Below are 20,434 nucleotides of genomic sequence, written 5' to 3'. Positions count from 1 at the left end.
ACCGAGCATCCTTTCCTTGGAATTCGAGAGGTGAAGAGGTAACATTGGTCTCTTGTAAAACGACGATGAATGAACTAATCATTCCCACAGAGCCTCGAAGAAGCTAAAGGTGCGATAGGCCTTTTTAATAGAAATTAAACGATCGATGCAACCTCTGGTGGTGAATAGGAGAACTTCAAAAAGAGTGTTGTGAGCATACATTTTTGACTTGAGACATAAGAAGCGGAACACTTTTTTACTTTTCCTGATAAATTAATTCATCTGAGATGCTGCAAAACTTAATCTACAGTTGAAAAATTTAATTCTGTAACGTTTTTGAAAAGATCCTGCTGGTGTTCAGGAACATTTTTGTTGAGAAAAATGGAAAATTAGAAAAGTGCCTTAGTGGTTATGATCTTCCGGATTTCTTGTGTGTGAATAGTTAAGGTGCAAATCAGTTCAGATTTGTGGAAAATCTTACAATAAGACAATTACCGATGGAAATTGGCAAGATTTTGAATTAAAAATGCTGTTATTTGCGTTGGGGAAAATACTTATTCTGATGTAAACAAACGATTTGGTTGACGTTTCTTCTCGACCTCGCGTGGCGCACTCTACGTTGGTGGTGCATTAAAAAGGCGTATCGGGAGTGCTGATAGGTATTTACTTTCAAACAAATTTTTATTGATTATTGAGCTGCCCATATGATAAATTCTAGGATAGCTCAGATGGCAAGGCAAGCGGCTGGTGATCGGAAGATACATGGTTCGAATCCCATGCAACGACATGTATATGTATGTTAAAAATTAATTAGGCCTATTCTGCGCGGCGTATGAGGTGAAGTGAAGTTGACAATTGGGTTCTTTAAGGGTATTGAGGTAAATGCATATTCGTAATCTTCATTAAAAATGGAACCCAAACCCAAAATTTCATCAATTTTGGCACACTGGAACTATTTTAAATAAGTACGATTACATTTGCAAAAATCACCTTATTAGCGCCCCTCGGTGTCACTTTGTATGGGAGCGAGCTGTCAGTTTGTCAGTTTAGTGTCAAACAGTGAAGTTATTATTTTGCTTTAAATCTTGATTTAAAAATCGAGATGAAAGTGTGTGGGTTCGAAAAAAAATATCAATGTGCTCAGAAAACGAAGCTCTTTCAGATGATAGGGGAATTTACGTATTCTCGGCAACCTAAGCAGCGACCTTCTTTCTATAGCCTTTTTATCTAAGGAACGCACACATATGCAGTATTGGTTTGTTTACAATATTTTGCAGCCAGCTGCTCTAACAATTTCAGTCGAAAGAATTGTCAAAAACTGTTTTGAAACGCTTTTACAAAGCTCCAATCTTCTCTAGTGAGAGCGAGTATTGTCGGCAACCAATTTTTCTGCGGCAACCGTTCCATTTGAACTGCATGTAAATCTGCTGTTCTATTATCGGCAACTCGAAATCAGCTACAATTTGTAGTGCGTGTGTTTCATTTCAAGAAAACCCTGCTAGATTGCTTTTTCTCAGTGGTAAAAATATAGTCAAATTGAAGCTGAAAGCATAAAGAATCGTTTGCATGCATTCAGCATGTTTTCGTAAGAAAATCCAGTGAAAATAGTGTTTCAATTTGGGTTGCCGAAAATAGTCTGGCATGCCGAAGCCGTCATTTCCCCTATATAAAAACCGATATATTTTTCAAAATTAAAGAACCCATTTCAGGCAATAACATTTGATAACGGCACAAAAGCATTTGTAAACAAACTTTCTAAAGCGCTTTACACGCGATCCAAAGTACACCCCCGCAAACCAACAATATCATCGGATAGGGGCCTTTCCGAAAGTGGTATTGGTTTGCGTGGGCGTACTTTGGTTTGCGTGTAAAGGGCCTTAGAAAGTTTGTTTACAAATGCTTTTGTGCCGTTATCAAATCAGTGCTAACATTTGAAAACGGCGCAAAAGCCATTTGTAAACAAATGGTTTGTGGGCCCTTTACTCGCTACCCGAAGAACGCCCACGCAAACCAACAGCATCGTCAGGAAGGGGAAAATTTCCCCTACCCGATGTTGCTGTTGTGTCGCGTGGGTGTACTTCAAGTAGTGAGTAAAGGGCCCACAAACCATTTGTTTACAAATGGCTTTTGTGCCGTTTTCAAATGTTAGCACTGAAATGATATGCCTGAATTGTCACCTCGGGTAAGGTGACTCTCCATTTGATTTGCATGCAGACTCACCTCACCCGAGAGATAGATAGATAGAGCTGGAATTGGGGCGTAACAGCTTTTGTAAACAATGACTTCTCTCGATGGTTTCTAGAAAGTCGAGGCTCGTCCACGCGAATCAACATCACCATCGGAAAGGAGAAAACTTCTCCTATCATGATTATGTTGGTTTGAGTGAGCGTGCCTTGAATTCCTAGAAATAATCGAGAGAAGTAATTGTTTACAAAAACTGTTACGCCATAATTCCAGCTCTATCTAGAATTATCACTTCACCATCACTTCACTTTCACCTCACCTCACACGCCGCGCAGAATAGGCTTAATATAATATCTCTGTGTGTGGTGGTGTGACAATGACATTTATATAAGGTCTGGGCCAAAGGGCTTATTGGTGTTAGTGAAATGTACAAATGCTTAGTGGTGTTCGTATTTTATTGTAATGTTTATCTTTTTACACGAAACAGCTGTTGGCAGTGACGTATTTCTATCTGTTCTCAGTATGTTGGCAGTGACGTATTTCTATCTGTTCGCAGATGCTCAGAATGTTTACAGCATTTTTTCTTCTAACACCAGCAAACTGCCTGGTGGCCCAGACCTTATATAAATGTCATTGGTGGTGTGGTGCCGTGCTACGTCAGAAATAATGACAATCACTAAAGAAACACCCTTCCCTTGTTCTCGTCTGTTATGTTCGGGTTAATTTCCCCAAAGTTGAATAATCGTTTAATAAATGTATAATAATGTCTAATTAAACGTTAATTCACACGAGAATCAAGCGTATACAGAGTATTACTGTTTTAAGAAAGCAGGTATAGCTGAATAATCAAAAATATTATCGAAAAAAGCTCGGTTTACAACTCATATAAGTCGAATAAAAGCTAGATTAATGTCTTATGCTCAACCAAATGTTCAGCAGGCAACATTCACGGAGAAAAAATACTACCCACAATTTGAGTTCTTTTTACTTAATTTTGAGTTCAGCTTCTCACTTGCATTCGTTATTTTTGTCAAAAAACTAAAAAAGAACGAGAGATTCGACCCAACGATATGGTTCAGCCCAATAAGTTACTTTTGAGTAAATTGCATATACTCAAATTTACGTGAGTTGAGCCTAGGGGCATGCAATAACCTTTAACTCCAACGCAGGCAACGGCTGTAATTAAATTAATTCCATTAACTACTACTTTAATTACATTAATTACACAATGTAGAACATTAACTACCTTTTAACTCCATTAATTACAGTTGAAATTTCGTAATTAGAGTACTTTAATTACATTTTCAATACTTAATTACATTAATTTCCGGATAGATAATTTTGATTACCGTCAGTACTACTTCATAACGCATTAATTACTTTAAGTACTTTTGATTGCATTTTAACTTCAACGCACCGGTTCTTTGTTGTTTTCATCTACTTGTGTGTAATACGTATGGAATTTCCCACTCACTTTTTACCCAAAAGTAAGTTCGTTGGACCCAAAAATAGGTATATATGGTACACGGTAACCGCAAAATACCCAATAATTACTACAAAGTAAGCATTTTCGAGGGAGACTGGGACTACCCATTAAATGAGTGAAAATACTACCCATTTATGAGTTATTTTTACCCAAAAATGAATACTTACTACTTGTTTTTGTAGTTGTAATTACTCATAAATGGGTAAAACTTTACTCATTTAATGAAAGTCCCAGTTTCCCTCGAAAATGCTTACTTTAGTCATTATTGGGTATTTTGATGTTACCGTGTAATACTCAACGTTGGGTTCCCACACTTTACTATCCCCACTATCCCTGTTGGGGGCAATGTTGCCAGTCTTCTTGATATGATGTAATCGCTTTCCGTCTTCGTCAGTTGTTAGCCAAGCCGTACCATTAATTGCCAAACTGGACAAATAAGCTCGTTTTCACTTATTAAAAAGTGTGGGAAAAGTGCGAATTCCCGTCTAACCGTCTAGGTGTCTTCCATGCACTTATTCCTTATGACGCAAGTAATAAGTGCTCCAAAGGTACCAACACGATTTGACGGGAACGTTCACTAGTGATGGGCAACTGAACCAACCTTTGCGCATCGTGTGCTGGTTCGGGTTTTAAAAATACTCCTGTGTACCCAGTGTTCTAAATCAAAACCGACCGCCGGTTTTCGAGTTGATGTACAGAACTGCAGCTTGAAAACCGACAAACGGTGTGTTAGAATTTTGGCTTTGGTTCACGAAATCTGGATTCTGCATGGTTCAATTATACGAAACCAAAACCGGGTATATCGTTCTTGGTTCAGACCATTGGCAAGAATTAAATAGCAGTGCTCCCAAAAAGGCAAGTAAAATATTTGTGTAAAGCGATAGCTGTTCATAAATAATTCTCACATAATTTGATTGACAATATTGATAGCGAAGGAACGAGAAATCATTTTGAAGTCTGACAAATACCCTTCAATATGGATATTTTTGGAATCAGGATGAGGTATAGAGACCGTAAATTGATGTGTGACGCCATCTTCAAATCCAAGATGTTGGCTTTTGGTTATAGAAAAACTGGGAAATACTCTCAAATATCCTTTATTATGGGTATTTTCAGAATCGGGATGACGTATACTGCCGCTCATGGCATGTTTGTCCCATAGGACACATCAGTAAGCCGAGAAAAACGCGTTTTAAGTTTGCTTTGTACCATTGCTGCTTATGTGATGGAGCAACCAGTTTGGCTGTTTTTCATAACTTTTTAGAACAAAGTAGCTGTGTTTATCCAGTATTATGAAAATAATTGTAATTACACGCAGAAAAAAAATAATTGTAATTGCAACAAAAATCTGCATCATTTCAAATAAAAAAAAATTATTGCCGACTTATAATTCATTATTTTTGAATCAACAAAAATCGTGTAACCATTTCAACAATCTTTGTTGTTACCTTCAAAAACAACTGTGACAAGCGATTCAACAATATTTGCTTTTAAAATTATGCAACGATATTTTAGAAACGTCTCATGTATCGAATGAACAATATCATTAATTCATACAATACTTTTTTAATTTGCTAGGAATCAATTTCATTATTTTGTTGCCATCAAAAACTGCCATTGTTATTACTATTTGCAGTTTTATTTATTACGAACTTTTACCTGAGCATCAATCGGCGGCATGTTCACTGTTTTAATAGAATGATTTAGCTACATATTATGGAGTTAACTGTAATATTTCAAACAGGCCTACCAAACCTGCTTTTTTTCAAATTGCTGTTCAATGGATGTCTTTTAGCTGCATTCTATTAATTTCTCATTCATTCTGGGCTAAAATTCATTATGTGTGTGTGTGTATGTGTGTATTCAATCTAACCCCCACTGGCCGGCAGTGGTATTATGGAAGAAATTTGCTTATAACAATCCTCGATGTAATAAGTTAAAGCAAGTTTAGTCCGGGAGTTAGAAAGCGATAGCTCTACTGCAGATTCAGCAACCCATTTCAGAATGCCTGGTAATTCACGTCCATTCCGAGGTTACTTTCACATACAATAAGCCCCGCGTGTAAACACTACCGTTATCATATGAATAATGGTACTGCAAACACACTTCCAGATTTCGAAATGTGATGTTTCGAAATCTGGCGCGTATTTAGTAATATTTGGAAATATGCATTTATGATTGATTTATAATCAGATGGATCTCACCAAATTCTGCCTCCGAAAATGCACCGGTTTGTTCACTCGCGGTAATCGAAAAAATCTTCCACGTTGTTTTTACAACCGAACACAACATATTGAACCACATGCAAAGTTTTTTCATTTGCACTGAATTTTTGCCTTACACCTCATTTGCGTGCATCTTCCGGAAGGCAAAACGCTAGCACCTTGGAAGGGGGGCAAAGCACCAAGAAGAACCGAATGGAAAAATCGACCAACGCGACACCACAGCAACACAGCTACTCGGAACAAATTATTGTCCCAGAGTTTTCACGTTAATTACAATACCATTAAAAGCTTATTAAAACGTGATATACGCTTATCCACACGCGAAAACTAATATTTTTGACTTGGTACAATTAAAAAAAACGGAAAACAGATGAAATCAACGCCAGCGAAAACAAAACCAACCGTTCGCGGGCAGAGCCTACTGCGTTTTTTCATTCTGGGCTAAAATTCATTATGATGAAAAAATTGGGCCAGAATGATATCATTGCTGAGATCCAGAGACACCGTCCGACCCGCGGGCCGCACGTTGGGTTGGGCAGCGCTGATTTAAAAACTTTGTTTTATCTGAGCAATATCGCCAAGGATTCTGGTTGACCCCCCCCCCCCTCCCCTCAAATATGGGATCAGCTCATGGATTGGTGAAATGGTGGTGGTGTCAATTTCTGGAATACTCGGTGAAACACTCTAACTAAATGGAGAAAATCGCATAGAAATTTACGGAGATAATTTCATGAAATTCATCGCTGAGATGGCAAACAGAATGACCGCATTTGACAACTTATCATTCAAAGTAAGTACAAGCTGAACGAAAGTTGATCTGTTGTTAAAATTAAAGATATGATCATTAAAATTAACAATCTTTCTTGTTAAGAGCTCTAGTTATGAACATAGAAACAGTATGTTGAATCTTAAACTAGGGGCTCAAGCAATTTAAGAAATGTTTCCTCAACGGAATACAAATGGCGGCGTGTTGAAAGCGTACTTATCATTTCTGGCTCACCCTGTGTATCGTAGATATTACATCTAGAAACCTGAGGACCAATTTAATGAGACCTTGAAGCTTCCATTTATTTATTTTTTTAATTGTGTATCCTAACTCTGTTGATAGCATTTACTTTGCTTGCATAAAAATAATTCATTAGACATGTCACTGTGTTTTTTTTTTGTTAAATACCGCCTCAATCGAATTAACTTTACAGAGCCAGGTTATAATTGGTGTTATACATTATTAATGTCTTAAATCTAAAGTTATAGGAAATTAACCGAATACTCGCGGTCTTCTCGAGGATAGTGGATGACAATAGACATTAGCCTACGGCAAAACACTCGCATAAGAAACGTGAGAAGCTTAGAGGAAGATGACAGTCCTCATGGATATTTTTTTCTTCCCTCTCCTTGCGTGCACAATCATCCTTAAATTTATGTTTTAAATTTGTAAGACACGTGAACCTTTCTCCACCCCCCCCCCCCCCTCATTAAACTGTCGACGTGTTATACGATCAGCCGCTACCATAAAACCATGGACAACCCCATAAAAACTACGTAGGCAGCTCAGGGGAAGGGGTCATATGGCACAGTTATGCTTTTATTTATGGGCAGTACGATTCATACTAATTATTAAAAGTTTGTATGAACGAAAGCGAGAGGGAGGGTCTTTAAAATCGCTCAAAAACAGCTACGTAGATAACGAAGCGCCTCTATTTTGAAAAACAAAAATTCAAAGATGCTACATCGATTACCTTTAACTATCCAGCGCGGTATTTTCATAATAAAGATAGGTACACTCCATAATTTAATCTTTGATTCAAAAGTTAACATTAGATCCCATCCCCGTATAGAAGATGTATTGATTGTAAGTTTCGAGCGATGAATGATTTTGATAAATTAGGGGAAATGTAGGTGATGTCGGCCTACATGTCCCTAATTTGGGCCCCTACATAAATTCAGCAATCGACTAAACTTTCAATAGCGACTAAAAATATCCATTAGTACCGTCATAATGACGCGTTCATCTAGATAAAATTGATAAATAGCAGACTTTTAGCGATGTGCCCAATCTTAGATCCATAGGCCAACATTAGAGCCATTTCCCCTATCACTTAAAAACGGCAAAAGTTCATCTTTACTCCAGTTCCCCTATTAGTCACTCTTTGCGTGATTTAACATCCATAAACTATGCAGACGGTTTTTTATAGGCTTTAGACCCGACTCCTCCTCCTACGTAGTCAATCGTCGATACATTTTTTTGGATATTTGTATGGACCCCAGACAATCGCATATTACCCTCCAAATGTTTCTACGTGCTTTATGGACAGTCCCTAACAGATAAACGATAATGAACGGTGATATGAAATAATTGTATATATGACCTTAGAATATATGTTTTACTATAGAGATTTTTAGCCTGCGACTAGTTCATCTCTTATACCTTAACATATGCACTGCCGCTCATCGCAAGATTGTGTTTTTGTCAAAACTGATTTATTTTTAATGTAAGTGTTAGCTAATCACCCATAGATTCATTATACTGCATGAACTCAACAATTTTGTTCTGGAAAAGTTTGAAAAAACAACCAAACTACTACAAAAGAAGCAATGGAACGAAGAAAACTAAAAACGCGTTTTTCTCGGCTTGCTGATTTGTGCTATAGGACGGACTTGCCATGAGCAGCAGTGCATTTCTCATTTTATTTTATTTATTTTTTCATTACTAGACCCAACAAGAAATATTTGATGTGGAGAAACATATTGAGCTTTTGCGCAAAGCTGTCAACGACAAATCGAATCCGATGAAGGTGGCACATACCAGATTGGAAGCACGTGCTCATCGTCCTGGTATCGAAATGTGCCGGTAAGCATTTCATGTTATTCAGTCAGTCACCCAAAATTGTTACTAATAATCTTACCTTCCCTTCAGTGATAATGCTCATCTTCGCCTGGTGGAAGAAGTTTGCACGATTCAAGACTCGGTTGCCACGTTGCATCGTAAGCTACAAGAAGCGGAAGCACAGCATCAGCAGCTGCTCAAAACTAAATCGCAACTAGAGCACAACCTTAAGCTCAAGGTCGACTCTTTGTTTATTGATCGAGAAAAATGCATGGGGCTCCGACGCTCATTCCCTGTTAACAATACCATAAAATATTGAAACATTAGCAATAATTATAAATAAATTATAAATTTTCGCTACTTCCACGAATCATACCACGCGTACGAAAACGATTACTGTTACTCTATGTATTTGTTTCAATAAAATTCCAGAATTTGCTTGCTCTCAAAAACGACATCGGATTTTAAAGAATCATTAAGTCAAGTCTTGAATTTATTTACGCTGTTTATTTTTGTTGACTTGCAATAATGATAATCGAATAATCCGAACGAACAAAGCAATCTTCAATGAAAGATTGCATCAACATCTGGAGCTCCCTTGGGGTGTTTAAACTTGGGTGCTTTCTGTATTCGTATTTTACTGCTTGCAGGCGAGCGTTGACTCTGAAGCAGCGACTCTTGGTAATCTTCTTCTTCCAGCCGTTCGGTGATATTCAGAGTCAACCTTTTTACGCTATCATTCTCCTCTTTTATCTTCTGCTCTTGATCCTTCAAATATATTGCTAACTGGCTGTCTGAAGGAGCATCGAATGTCTTGTACTGCTGCTGTTTGCCTTTGCCTCGTACCATCAGTACGAACGGAACCTTGTCAGACTTGTCTTTGTTGTCCTGGAATAGAATAAGAATAAGTTTTTTTAGGTGCTAAACTAATATTTCGCATAATTAGAAATTACCTGCAACTGTTCATACGTCTTTTTTGCACCACTGCTTCGCATCGTAATCGGTACCGGAATATCCTTGGTATTGAGCTTTACTGGTTCCTTCAACCGTTCCAAGAAGCTCTCCGTAGCCATTCGTTCGAATTCTTTCTCAAATTCCAGATCCTCAATCGTCTTCTCCACCGGTGGAGGCTTAACAAGTGGGTCAAGTTCTTGATTCGAATCGTCGTCGTCGTCGTCATCATCATCTTCAGCCATATCGTCGTCCAAACCATCTTCATCTTCGCCTCGCTTAATTCGTGGTTTATCGTCGTCGTCTTCAGAGTCTCCGAACGCCTCTGATGTGCAGTCTTCTGTTACGGTGTCGTCCTTATCGGTGTCATTCTCTTGGATTGTTTTGAGACTACGGTCGTCTTCGTCCCGAACGTTATATAAATGGGGATAAATTTTCTTTCCTAGATTCTCTATCGCCTCCTTGGCTGCGTCATAGCTCGTGAACAGCTTTAGTTTCGGTCGAAGATTTTTGAAGCATTCCTGAAAGCACAAAATCCATCAGCTATGAGTCCCATCTTCTGGAGTGACATTGTTTTAGACACGAAACGAATCTTTTTTGGGATTGCTTGACCAAAAAATTAAGGATTAGGATAGGTGGAGGGGGGGGGGGGGGGGGTCCAAGACCATACTTTTTCTGTTCACGTGATCAGGGTCGGATTTGAGACTTGGCCATGGAGGCTGAGCAAACGTTTAATGTATTTTTAAATTTATTATTTTTTGTTTCTGCTAAAGCAAAAAAAAAAATCATTTTAAGTTCAATCATAAAGCTTAGTTCTGAGCATCTGATTTAATTTTATATGTTGTTCTGCCAATATGTATGTGCTTGTTTTTCACCAATTGTTGAGTTGCGGTAAAAGATCATTCAGCAAATTAGCTTTGATTAATTACAAATTAAGGTCATTGAGGACATCGATAACTGATGAATGGATGAGTTCTTTTTGTTTGCATAGTTAAATCGAAAGTAATGTTCTTAAGAAGATTGATTTTGAAGGATCAAGCGTCTTCATTGAAACTAAATGCTTCACGGATGTTTCCAATTAGTTTTACTGATTTATATTGTTTTTATGTAGCATTGGAATAAAGAGAATAAACGCAAATCTAAACTTAACACCGTAATTCGAGGGCAAATTGATCACATAAAACGTAAATATGGAAATATATTCTTACATTAAAGATAATTTACAAAACTATAATAGGCTATGATTATGCTATCGTTTCGCATAATTATGGTAGGGAATCGTGCCTACTTTGCACTCCGGAGGACACTCCGGTTGAATAAGTTGACTATCTACAAGACGCTGAATAGACTGGTGTTTCTCTACGGCCACGAGATCTAGACTATACTCGTGGAGGAACAACACCATGCTGCAAAAATTGAGCGACTACGGTGGGCTGGACACGTATTAAGAATGCCAGGCGACGACCCAGTGAAAATGATTCACGAAAGGGAAATTATTTACGGGAAGAGCTTTGCACTGAACATGAAAATTATTGTACTTGCCTGGGAGTATGTGCTCCAGTACACCTGTAACCGATTTTAATTTTAAGATTGACGCGAAGGGAGCACGGTCATGTCGACTAGCGTATCTGTGGGAATGTCATTCTGGTATTCGACTTCTTCTGAATCATTGATCTCTTCTTCTTTATATGCAACCAGGATGCCTTCCATTCATTTTGGCAAAAAAAATGTTTTATGAAATTATGGAACAATAAGATATTATGATAATATTTTGTTTGTGTAAACATCAAGAAAATATTGTGAAGTTTGTGTTTGACACATAATACCAATCAATTTTGCTACATTAGAGTTGGAATAAGCGATTTTGTCATTTATCTCACCCACTCTTCGCTCTTCACTCTTTGCGAAAAGGCGATCACACGGCGAAAGAGAACGACCCAAATTTAAGTTTAGTTCACTCATAATCGCCAAAAGTGCAGGAACTCAGCGATGAGTTAATTTGCCTCAGGTTTTTCCAGGATTTTCCAGGGAAAAATTCCCGAATTTGAGAAAAGTAAAGATTGGATTCACTCAGTCTATTGGTACTACTCCGAGACTGAATAAAATTTTCGTCAATTTCCTCATTTTCCGGCAGACTTTTTAGGTTTTCCACAGGAAACCATGAGACAAATTTTACTCATCGCTGAGTTCCTGCACTTTTGGCGATTATGAGTGAACTAAACTCAAATTTGGGTCGTTCTCATACGCCGTGCAGAAAATCGCTCATTGTGACTCTGTCAAAGCTAAATTTTCAGGTTTTATGTGTCAAACACAAACTTTAAAATCTTCTCTTGTTACTTACACATCATAATATCTTATTATTCCATAATTTCATAAAATATTTTTTTAGTCAAAATGAATGGAAGGCAACTTCATCATTTCCATGAATTTTGAGATTCTTTGGAGCTAGAACGTCTTCGAAATTTACTAAAACTATCGTTCGTTGCTGTTCTGCCGGAAAAACGCATGCATTAGCACACATACTTTTCTGTTTTTCAGGAAACTCATCGAATTAGGATTATATAGACGGGTTCCTTTTGTTTCCTCCTCAAATCCAGTTAGCACACACGGTTTCTACTTCGGATGCCGCTTACATCGTTTATTTGTTGGTACTTGCACCATCGCCTTCGTTCCAAATACCCTGACATGGGAATATCGGGCTTCCTGCCGCTCCAGACCTCTTCAGGAGTTAAATCGTGACCGCGAGTGGAAGACCGATTTACGAGGGAGACCGCAGCAGCAGTTTCCCTTATCAGAGACTTCGGAAAGTTGGCTTCAAACAACATGCAACGTGATCGTTATGCAATCGTGCGATTGGCACGTTCCGCAAGTGTATTCTGCTCCGGTGTGTACTCGTTGGTGGTTTGGTACCGTGTTCCCACTTGCTTCTAGTAACGTTGGAACCCATTATTGGTATATTTATAACCATTGTCCGTTCGCAAGATTTTTATCTTCTGTACACAGCTCCACTGCCGCTATTTGCATAACAGTCCTATGTAGATAGGAAATCCATAGGACATGGGACTTTTATGCGAATAGCGGCAGTCCACCACCGACAAACCGACACGGCACTTAATTCTTACGTATGTCCGAAAATCGTAAACGACCGATTTAAATGTGCAGTGATCCGAACTGTCAAAACCATAGGATTTTTGATCTAGATAAAAATAATTTGTCCAAAATAGATCAAACACGAACCTAAGTTTTGCAGGTGGTGGGTACATGGTTTAGCTAAATATTTCTCGCGAACACGGAGTCAGATGTCAGTAGTGTGCTTTGGTCAGAAATTTTATTGTTTTTTCTATGGTCATTCATGTCGGTGCCTCCACGACCGAGAACCTCATCTTCAGATTTCGACTTCAAGAGGTACACGAACATCGTACGCAACCAGTCATGAATGAACGACACGTAATAACGGCTTCCTAACGGTGATGGAACTTCTTTGGACCCCGCTACGTTTATGGATTACTTCCAATAATTATTCTGCTCTCGATCCACTCTTACTAAACGGAAGACGGGTTTGCTTCCACATTGGATATATGGTACAATCGTTGTGGTTTTTACCGAAGATTTGCTGCACACTGTTGGCAAGATTCTTCTGTTGTAGTTAAGATGTCCCATCCGCTTGTGCCAAGTTTCAAGAGATACACCGACAGAAGTCAACATTGCTTAACCTGCCACTTTCAACTGCACTATCTTGAACAGATCGTTTTCAATAATACCGGTTGCAACAAGCTTCCCTTGAGATTCCACTTAATTGGAACACCACCTTGAAGCAATTCTTCACAGTTTGAACCACCGACAAAAGATGTGTCGATAGATCCGCTATGAACTGCACATCGTGATCAGGAATTCTATATTCATGATCCTGGTACACTGGATACAGAGTGGCCGTTCCACATGCTTTGATTTTCATCGCTCCTTGTTGGTAGTTACAACTATACCGTTGCCACTACGCACGACCTTCAGGAGTTCCAGATTCCTAGTCATGTGTCTGGCAGCTCCTGAATCTAAGTATTTACCAATAGTTCTTCTCTTTACCTTGAATCGTCGACACCACACAGTGGTATAAATGCATCGGCTTTCTTGCTACCTTCCAAGGTAGTACCTTGATTTTCAGGACAGAACTTGGCTATGTGGCCAATCTTGTAGCATTTCCGGCACTTGGACTGAGTCGTAATCCTCTTTTGTAATGGGAAATACCCGTTATTGCTCCAAACTCACCCGTTGCTGTTTTTTCACTTGGCAACGGTTTTTCCTGTAGTGAAATGGTATTGATGAAATATCCCGTAATTTCTTTCCCAGAATTCTTGAGAGCCATGCTCATTGATTGGTACCTTTCTCGGAGTCCAGCCTTGAATCCCTTCGCCAACGCTGGTGGTAATGCAGCTTTGTAGGGCCCCCTAACTATTTAACAGCTGACTTCATCAGCTTGCTACTACCGTTTCCGTTTCCTCACTACACGCTATTTCAAAACTACCCAAATTTGTATAGAATCCACCCAGATCGGTCAAAACTAAAAAATGGGTAAACTATGTTGGGAGTGACCTAAGAGAAGAGGTGACAATACAGGGGCGAAAATGAACCACTTTTCTCTCAAACGTGAACCAGCTCCTGATTGGCCGATTTCATGTGCGTAAGATAGAGATAGATAAAGATATAGATAGAGATAGAAATAAAAGCGTAAGAAGCTAATTGTCACTTCTTCCTCTTAAGGAGTGACAAGTTGGCAAATGAACAAAGTCGATTGGATCCATGTCGAATCATACTGCTTAATAATCAAAAGAAAGCAGAAGACATTCGGGGAAATGATCATTCGGGGTAATTACGTCGGGGAAGTGACTTTCGGGGTAGCGGCATTTGGCGTAATTAGCACAACCTTTCAGCAACAATATTTGTTTACTTCTTAGTTAAATTTTCAACAGAATGCGTAGAATTAGGTGTTTTATGGTCCTTCTGATAGCACTCACCACCACATATCGAGCAGCCTTGTATGGCGAAATTCACTTTTAATTAAAAATATCAATAATGGTGCAACTTGCCCGATACATTATTTCTACATAATGTCACCATTACTAAGGCTGTGTTCCATTTGGTGAATATTTACTTAAATTTGACAGATGGAAATTTTTCAAATAAACCTGCTATTCTAGCAGACTTATTTCTGACAGAAATGGAATCAATTTTTACAGACGCTTTCTTGAAAATCGGCCGATCAACAACAGAGGGATTTTCGAGCATCTTAATTTATTTTTGAAATGTCAAATCTAAGTGAAAATTTTCCTAATGGAACATAGCCTAAGGCTCTGAACCATTTGGCGATTTTTTTTGAACTTTTGGTTAAAATTTGACAGCATGGTTATTTCTTTTTTTATCTAAACATGGTTATTTCTGACAGACAAGAAGTTAAATTTTTAAAAACCGTGGCTCGAAAACCGGTCAATCGACAGCACGGGGATTTTCGAACATAGAAAATAACTTTCGAAATGTCACTTTTAACCACGAGTTAAATTCTAATAGGAAAAGGAGACAATACGGGGGTGAAAACGAACCACCTTTCTGCTAAACGCGAACCAGCTCGTGATTGGCCGATTTGAAGTACGCAAGATAGCGATAGAGATAGATAGAGATAGAGATAAAAGAGTAAGAAGCCAGTTGTCTCCTCTTCCTCTTAGGTTAAATTTAACTCAGCAAATGGCATAAAAAGAACAAAATGTAGAAATTTTCTCACTGCTAGAAGCAAGGTTTGAAGACAAATCGACGATTTTTCGAAAATCTCGATATCGAAAAACTGGTGCATCCACCACTGGCGGGGCAACATCTGTGGGATTTGATGGTGGACACTATTACTCAATTACGGCGGTGCACGGTGGTGTATGACAAAAATATAGATTTTTTAAAATATATTCTTCTTCATCTTATAGCGAATTCGTTTATTATTCAGTTCCAACCTGGATCGGGTATCAAGATTGGGTCGGCTTGTTTTCTGAAAAACGTCAGTTTAGTCGTTTGTTTTTAAAACCTAGCTTAGGTTGAGGTTCGCACTGACAAAAAGTTCGGTTTCGCACTGGGTTGGTACTGGTTCCTACCCCGATAATGAACGAATTCGCTATTAATTCCTCTATTCAAACCAAAAGCGCCAGCCAACGTAACGTCAAAAGGAGCTGAAAAATTCAGAGAGTGGTTTCGCACCAAAAGACACGCGTCTGGATGTTGGCCTGTGGAAAATATGAACTTTTATTTTTAGTGGTAATCTAGTTGATACGTTGTTTAAGCTGCCTGTATTTTGTTCCAATATACAAGAAGTGTTCGGGAGCAGCGTGAATACCACCCACCCAAGGATACAACCCTGGGTAGACAAACTTTCTACTCTCTGCGACGGACAACAACACTTAAGAAAATACACATCATCGATCGGTTTGGAGAGATCGGTGGCGTCATGGATTCATGATTACGGGGTGCTCGGGTAGATGTAGGAAATTAGATAAATAGTTTCAATCTGCCTGGTATGGCAAACGGATTCTAGGGCCCTACGAGCGTAAAATAAAGTAGTTTTATTCTGAAGTGTCAGTGTAATGTAAAACCCGTGTTTTGTGTAACCAACGATGGCCGAAACATTCCCGTAAGCCACCAGGAAGGACAGGATATTGGATAGACCCCATTTTCACCCCAGGAAAAAGATATGTTCAACCAGAGACTTTAACCCCCCCAACCCTTTCGATGTTGAGGGTTGGATGGAAAAGGCACCAACAAACAGAATGCACACAATTAATTGATATCTCCATAATACTAACTTGAATCGTGATGCTGTCTCCAGCAAAGTTGTTTCTTATAGTTTAAGCTACGTGTGCTGAAATTCTGAGTTTATTCGAGTTTGCTGAACCAGTTCTATGCACGAAAGAGTTAAGGAATATTATGTCTCCATATCTTTCAACGAATATCCCATATAAATTTTAATTTTAAATCAAAAGCGCCAGCTCGCATGAATTTAAATTTTCAGAGTGGTTTTTTCACCTAATGGCACAAATCTAGGGGTTGACCCGTTGAAAAAATGATAAAAAAAAAATTTCCCCATATAAATGTGGGTCAGTCTAGTCAGTCGCATGATTGAAATGAATACAAACGAATTTGATACTGCGTAGTGATGGATAGCACTAAATCGATGTTTTACCTCCTTTGCGCTACTAGCGCACTCTTCAGAAAAACATTTTCAGTGAGTAGAGTCAACGTCCTATTAATTAAAAAAAAACATGTCCTGTGACATCACACTGTGAGCGTGTCCGGACTTCGGTGCTTCACGATATCTGAAATTAGCGCATGACTAAAAGTCTCAATAGTAAAGAAAACTAAACTAAACTCCTATTAAGCCCAAATTCTTAACCCCCAGAGAGTTTTGGCATAGCAGACTTCCAAAATCGATATCGCTTGTCTATTTGCTCAAAAGTTAATTACGCTACCAACCCTAGGGATCAAGTCGATCTTACCTTATACATGTGATCTATCAGGATAGGGAAGAGGTCCTTGTTTGATTCGCTGGTAAAAATGGGATCCGATTTCTTGAACCAATAGTAGTTTTGGAAGAATACTAAGAAGTAGTCCAATCCTTTACGACTGGTCGCACTAGTAAAGTACTGCCCACATGTGTCGAGTAGGACACACACCAATTTCAGTCGGAACAAACTGGCCGGAGGGTCTACTTCCGAGGGCACTTCATGACTGAAGCTAACCCCCAGGGATATCATAGAGTAGAGCGTATTCAGTACATTTTTCGATTCTACTAGACGGTAGTTGTACAGTTCACCCAGATACTTGGCCATCGCTATTCTACGCTGGGCATGTTTTGTATCGTGAATTTCCAGTCCAGCACGAATGTCTTCGAATACAGCATCAATCACTTTGACGACAGCTTTCTCCTGATACGAGCTCAATCCGGAAACCAAGTCAGCCAAACTTCGTATCAAATGGTATCGAATACTGTACGCCTTAGAAAGACACTTGACCGCGTAGTCGTGTGTATCGCGATCTTCCCAATTCAAGCGTCGCAGCAGCTTAATCATTTTATCCACATTTGATTTGTTCAGTTCCTCAAAGATCAAGTGGCGGATATACGTATGGAATAGAGGGCGCACTTTTCTTTGAATGCGCATTCCTTCTGGTTGTTTCACCAAGTAGTAAGCAGTTTCAACCTGCTGTGCGTGGCGACTATCCATCGTAGTGTTAGTCTTTAAACGCATCATTTGCTCGAGATACACGTTAGTGCGAAGACGACTGTCCCTGTAACAAAACAAAACACAAGTTTTGGTTAGATGCACTACGATACCTTCTAAGACATACATACTTTGAATTGTAAAGATACACTCCGCATACCTCCAGAAAAGCGCACGTCATTTCAATGTGGTGATGCTGAAAGTTGTGCAGCAAACATTTCAAGCAAAACAGTGCTTCGATTTTGTTATAAAGTCCAAACTTAACCAGCTCACCAATATATCTCACCACCTTGATTTTTGTTTCGATATTTATTTGATCCTTTTTCTTGATCTGGTATTTGAAGTCGACTCTCAACATCTGACACAGATCGACGGCAACATCTGCAGAAACCAAGTTGATAATAGCTGCAAATCGAGCATACATCGGCAGCAAATCTAGTCGCGTCCGCTGCACTCCAAATAAAATTTTCACAATTCTCTTCCTGTTGTTTTTCGTATTTAAATTTAGTAAAAACTCAATCGCTGCCGAATCGATCAGTTCGGTATTGACACAATTTTGCAAATTTGCTATAAACGCTTCGAAATGCTCCCGATTTGCATGATGATGAGGGGTACTCGGTGCCGTTGTAGGCTCTTCTTCAACTTCTGCTGTTTCGGAGATTTCAGAGGGAGGATCTACAACTTCCTCACAATCTGGTTCCTGTTCAACTTCCATATCAAGCACCTCCTCTGTCATGACCGGCTCATCAGGGATTACTTCTTCTTTCTTTCCACAGTAATTTGGAAGAAACTGACGCAGATCGGGAAGATTGACATAGAAATTTCGAGTATCTTCGTCGCCCCATGGATCCAGATTAGCAAATTGTTCATCTCCAATGTTATCAATCACGTTTCCTTCAGAGGGGCAGGTTTCAATTTCCACAGTAAGTTCCGGCAAGTTTTCGTTCAGTAAGTCTGCCATGGCTTGCGTTGACGACAGCAGTTTGTCGTAGTTATTTTGCAGCATTTCAATTTGCTCTTTCTTGTCATTAGGAACTTCTCCTTTCGACTCCAGCATTCTACGCCTGGATTTTTCCGCATACTGTAGCTGCTTATGCTCATTTTTTAAATGATCGCATACTGTTTGGTAATAGTCTTTGAGTAAATTCCTTAAATTCTGTTGTTTATCGGAATTCAAAAGACTTGAAGAAGGAATCGGAACGTCGAATTGTTTAGCCAGTTCCTGCAATCTCCGAGGAACCAACCCAGCATATTCATCTCCACAGTGCCGACAAAAAGACAAGATAATCGATAAGTTACTATGCTCATCCTTGTCCTGCGAGATAAGTGCAGTCAAGCAAGCTCCCAACAATGGCAGCCCAACTTTATTGCTGAAGATTCCAATGCTCACGAGCTCGGCATAAAATCTCAAGTCCACTCTCATTTTGCTTGGATTTCCAATCTTTTCTCCTGCTCTGACGTGTAAAATCTTCTGCCAATTTTCCAGAAAGCTTGGACTGAAATCCGCATACGTCTGGTGCAATTTACTACACAGCGTCAAAGCTGGTCCTACATCGCTCATCTTTAGCTTGGCCTCCACCATTGCAGCACTTACCTCTGAAATGTATTTGGTGAGATTTAATCCAGTCATATCCTTCAGCAATCCCTCCAACTGAGAGGCAGTGAATTGTTTCAATTTCTTCACAAACGCAGTGTTTTTCTTCAAACTAGAATCGCATTTGGTGAAAAACGATTCCGGAGGACGATCCGGCGCTACATTTTGGGACCGGAGATGTGATTTTTGCTCGTATTTGACACCGAGCTCTGCGACATAATCATCGATCTCTTTCCGATCTGCTTCCGAAGAATTAGGAACAGACTCTTCGTTTTGGGAAGGATCCTCCGCTTTTGGGAGCCCAGGTTCTGGGCTAAGAGTGATTTCCATCGAAATCGGAAGAAATAGATCCCTTGAATAAATCGAAAAAATTGAACACTTTTTACTCTAGCACACCTTAGCAAAATAGTGAAGTTTATTTTGATTTCTTGACAACAGTTCTCGCGTCACTTTTCAAATTGACCAATGTAACATATCCCCCATTTAGAGAAAATCGAAGTTGAAGTTCGACAGATTATTATTTTAACTGTTTAGAAACAATGCATTATGCAATAGACCTTTTTGACGTTTAATCGTCTTTCTCTAACTAGCTCACATGGATGAATGGATGGTTTGTTTTCCCTCTAATCTGTTTCCCTTTTCCTCGCAATCGTTTGATTTAAATAGTGCAGTAGTGTGCGCCGATCAAACGCCAAAAAACTCTTTACTATTTTTACTGCAGGCAGTGAATAATAACGTTGAAAATTCAGTAGAAACTGTGAAATCACAATTTTACTTTGAATTTCATGCTATAAAACAGAGAAAAAAAACACAGGACGTTTTTACAAGTCAAGTAACATGTCAACGACATGTTAAATTGGTCGATTTTTCAAGGACATAATCAATGAGTGTTACATTGGACGTTTTGTTCTATCGAGTAACTCCATTTGCTTACATTTGTTA

At 39.0% G+C, this 20,434-nt stretch overlaps 3 protein-coding genes across 4 annotated transcripts in view; 2 read left to right on the top strand and 1 right to left on the bottom strand.

The window, feature by feature from the left end:
* LOC135714845 (tektin-3-like) overlaps positions 1-9,086 on the top strand; it is a 45,529-nt gene extending 36,443 nt beyond the window's left edge. For both annotated transcript variants that reach the window (XM_065238222.1, XM_065238223.1), the window contains exons 5-6: positions 8,589-8,725; positions 8,792-9,086. In XM_065238222.1, coding sequence (XP_065094294.1) covers positions 8,589-8,725; positions 8,792-9,020 — 366 coding nt within the window. In that variant the 3' untranslated portion in view covers positions 9,021-9,086. The remainder of the gene's footprint in view (positions 1-8,588; positions 8,726-8,791) is intronic.
* The window catches only part of GCS2alpha (glucosidase 2 subunit alpha), a 153,924-nt gene that overhangs the window by 116,250 nt on the left and 17,240 nt on the right, over positions 1-20,434 (top strand). The window lies entirely within an intron of this gene.
* Upf2 (UPF2 regulator of nonsense mediated mRNA decay) lies at positions 9,189-19,876 on the bottom strand. The gene is made up of 4 exons (XM_065238211.1): positions 18,030-19,876; positions 17,176-17,965; positions 9,655-10,173; positions 9,189-9,589 (listed from the first exon to the last, which is right to left on the bottom strand). Exons 1-4 carry the CDS (start codon positions 19,820-19,822, stop codon positions 9,266-9,268), a joined length of 3,426 nt encoding a protein of 1,141 aa, XP_065094283.1. The 5' UTR covers positions 19,823-19,876; the 3' UTR covers positions 9,189-9,265.

The sequence above is a fragment of the Ochlerotatus camptorhynchus genome, unplaced genomic scaffold (assembly GCF_037179485.1).
Source record: "Ochlerotatus camptorhynchus isolate MF236.1 unplaced genomic scaffold, CSIRO-AGI_Acam_v1.1 ptg000738l, whole genome shotgun sequence".
Lineage (NCBI taxonomy): Eukaryota > Metazoa > Arthropoda > Insecta > Diptera > Culicidae > Ochlerotatus > Ochlerotatus camptorhynchus.
Note: the sequence above shows the minus strand (reverse complement) of the source record. Positions and strands in the feature narration are given on the sequence as shown.

Bases quoted from the DNA above. Each gene is read 5' to 3' on its own strand.
- Upf2 (XM_065238211.1), bottom strand. From the start codon at position 19,822: ATGGAAATCACTCTTAGCCCAGAACCTGGGCTCCCAAAAGCGGAGGAT. The intron at 17,966-18,029 runs GTATGTATGTCT...GTTTTGTTACAG, and splicing joins GTGTATCTTTACAATTCAAA to GGACAGTCGTCTTCGCACTA. The intron at 10,174-17,175 runs GTAAGATCGACT...TTGTGCTTTCAG, and splicing joins TGATAGATCACATGTATAAG to GAATGCTTCAAAAATCTTCG.